Source organism: Leiobunum rupestre, chromosome 6 (genome assembly GCF_980474605.1).
Source record: "Leiobunum rupestre chromosome 6, qqLeiRupe1.1.hap1, whole genome shotgun sequence".
In the NCBI taxonomy this organism is placed as follows: Eukaryota; Metazoa; Arthropoda; class Arachnida; order Opiliones; family Sclerosomatidae; genus Leiobunum; species Leiobunum rupestre.
Window position 1 is genome coordinate 47,704,270 of NC_143389.1, and position 2,898 is coordinate 47,707,167.

General features: G+C 42.3%; 1 protein-coding gene across 1 annotated transcript; it reads left to right on the top strand.

Moving 5' to 3' along the window:
• Positions 1-762: 762 nt before the first annotated feature.
• LOC149941247 (gonadotropin-releasing hormone II receptor-like) lies at positions 763-2,493 on the top strand. Its single transcript, XM_090178299.1, has 5 exons — positions 763-877; positions 942-1,156; positions 1,235-1,376; positions 1,430-1,584; positions 1,645-2,493. The coding sequence occupies exons 1-5, from the start codon at positions 800-802 to the stop codon at positions 1,922-1,924; spliced, it is 870 nt and encodes a 289-aa protein (XP_090034425.1). The 5' UTR covers positions 763-799; the 3' UTR covers positions 1,925-2,493.
• The last annotated feature ends 405 nt before the right edge of the window (positions 2,494-2,898 follow it).

A 2,898-nucleotide genomic window follows, 5' to 3' on the forward strand; every position in this document is an offset into this window, starting at 1 on the left:
AAAATTTGTTGAAGAACCGAATCGACATTTTATAAAGCGGAATGAAAAATGTGATAGTTAAAAACATGATCTGCAGCGTGGAGTTGAGCCCTCACCCAAATGTTGCCGAGAGAAGATTCGAGAAAGAAACGCGGTGAAAGGTTTTCAATTAAAATCGAGTCGCGAACAAACTCACAATTTGAATCCGTATAGTTCAGTGAAGTTAAATAATATATATAAAGGGTTTATATCAACAGTCGGCTCCGATTAGCGGAAAGCGGGATTACATTGGAGAGTATATAGAGCGAAATTCCATTCCTCGTCATAAATATTAAAAGACGCTTCGTGTAGGGTGTAACGGCGCTCCGTCGTTCGCTGCCCAATATAGCCGCCTATCTTTCTCCCCAAATTGTACGTACGGACGAGAGCGTTTACGTATAGTTTGACTATGTTACAGGTATCCTTAGGCGAATAATTAATCCCCATTCTTAAATGAATGGAATGGCTAAATAGTCTGGCGTTCTTATCGAAGGGGCCCTTTCCGCTTCGTCAGTTAGAATGAATTAAAATTGATAAATATTTCCGCGGTTTTCGAAGAAGAGAAAACGAAACATTTAAATATCGTTTCACCAAGTACAATGTGATAAGAGCAGATACGTCTACGAATTTGACGTTTGTACAAGGTATAGCTAATTTATACCGTAAATTTTATTTATCGCGCGTTATTTCTTAAAAAGAAGAGCCGAGTTCAAAGCTTGTAATTTTCAAACGCAGGTTCGTTGTCATTGTCTTTCCAATTCAATCTCGCTCATTGTGCACCATGAGCAATTGCAAGAGGCTTCTCGTGGTCGTTTGGCTGGTGTCCATTCTGTTGGCCATTCCCGTATTTGGAACCAAAGTGAGTTCCTTGATTAATTTTTTCGAAAGAATACATTCACGACTCGACGTCTTCCTTCTCGCAGAATACGGTGAAATCGACCTTCACCAACCATTTGGTGACGGTGACCCTGTTCTCGTGCAAGGAGGTGGACGACTGGAGAGGCTACACTGTGGCCGTTTATAGGGTCATTACCCTCTTCGGACTCCCCTCCGTGCTCATGATCTTTTGCTACGCTTGGGTCATCACCGAACTGTGGCTGAGCACCAAAACTATGGACGAGCTTACCAACGCGACCAGGTACGTATATTCGCGATTTGAGTTGATTATAAGGGAAACACGTACTTGTATACCAAACTATTTTCTTTCTCGAAATAGCGAAGAGAATACGTGGGCCCGACCATCCAGTAGAATCAGTATTAGTCACGATCAGACTAGCCCCACGTCTTCAAATCGAAGGTTCATTCTTAGAACGCACGCCGGTTCCGAATTCAGAGACGTCAAAAGAGCTCGCCAACAGGTGAGAATCGCCTTTTCGACGTTCGTATTATTATTAAGATTCATTCTCATCAGGTGATCAAGATGCTGATCTTGGTTGTGGTTCTATTCCTGGTGTGCTGGGGTCCCCGTCTCATCATGGAAATCGTGCTTAAGTGTTGCATCAACGACTTCAGCCGGGCCATATACGTGGTGCGGTTCGTTTTCTACTTGCTGCCATTCGTACACAGGTAATTAAGGAAGCTATTTTTCGTACGATTGTTAATTAATTAAGAAACACGCGTCCGTAGCTGCTTGAATCCTATTGTCTACTGCTTCATGTCAACAAAGTTCCGTCGGCGAATGACGCGCTGCTTCGAGAGGACGTGCGGCTCCCACTTCGTGTCGATCTGCTGTCCCCGCCAGAGGGGCTACAGGCACCAGGTTCGCGTCAAAAGCTCCATGTCCAGGAACGGAACCAGTCGAGTCGGGTCTACTTACACCTTCACCTCGTACGCAGCCTCAAGCACCTGCAGTCCTTCGGGCGACTTTCAATCGCGTCTCACCTGCTTGGAAACTATCACCCTTTGAGGAGGACACCTTGAGCGCTACAGGTCAGATCTACGCTCTTCGCGAGATCCATCCTCGACTGACGCCGCCACCGTCACCGAGCGACCTTCCGCCCGAGATACGCCCGCTTTCAAAGAGGGAAAACACGACATCATTTAAAAACCTGGACGGCGCGAAGAGTCAACTAACCCTAACTATAACAAAAATACACGAGTAAAGCCACGGATTTCAAACAGGGTAAATAATAACTGTGTCGATCGTTCACTGTGCGTTTATTTTGTGTTTTGTTCATGGTGTACCGTGTAAACTCGTTGTTCCGTACCGTACAAGCGTGTACGTAAAGAACTTGTGATAACCGAACTACCACGGATATACAAACGCGATTCACTCCAAGCTGAATTTACAAGATTTAACTGAGTTTTTAAATCAGAGTTAGCGTCGTAACGCGCTAAAATACGTGATAACTTCGTGACTGACCAAAAGCGATAGGTGTAAATTCCCAAATATTGCATTCTCCGTTCGCGTGACACGCGCTAGGCCCCGAAATCTATGAAAGAAATAAGTATTTTACCCTTTAGCGGGTAAAAGTGAGGTCGACAAATTGCGTAATTAAAATTCCCTTCCTACTAGAGGGAAGATTCTTCAAGAATGCGCGAATTCATATTACCAACCACGAGCATATACAATGTAAAAATCTTGTCGTCTTGAAATTGGAATTCGCACTCTAGATTCTCAAAACCGGTTTTCCAATTCGAGATAGTTCTTTTAAAATGTCACCAACCTTAAAGGAAAAATTAGATCTATAGTTTTCTAAAATAACTTTAATATTTCTATATTATCTTCAAGTTTCAAGTTTGTTCAGATTATCGCGAGTTTAAAATATTATATAATTGTAGTTAAATCAATTAAACTAAAGATATTGTTTATAATAGGTGCTTAGAGATTATATCAATAAACTATATATAATGAAAAATTAATTTTACGCTTGTTAAATT

Coding starts and splice junctions, on each gene's coding strand:
- LOC149941247 (XM_090178299.1), top strand. CDS start 800: ATGAGCAATTGCAAGAGGCTTCTCGTGGTCGTTTGGCTGGTGTCCATT. Junction 1,157..1,234: donor GAGCTTACCAACGCGACCAG/GTACGTATATTC, acceptor TTCTCGAAATAG/CGAAGAGAATACGTGGGCCC. Junction 1,585..1,644: donor TTGCTGCCATTCGTACACAG/GTAATTAAGGAA, acceptor ACGCGTCCGTAG/CTGCTTGAATCCTATTGTCT.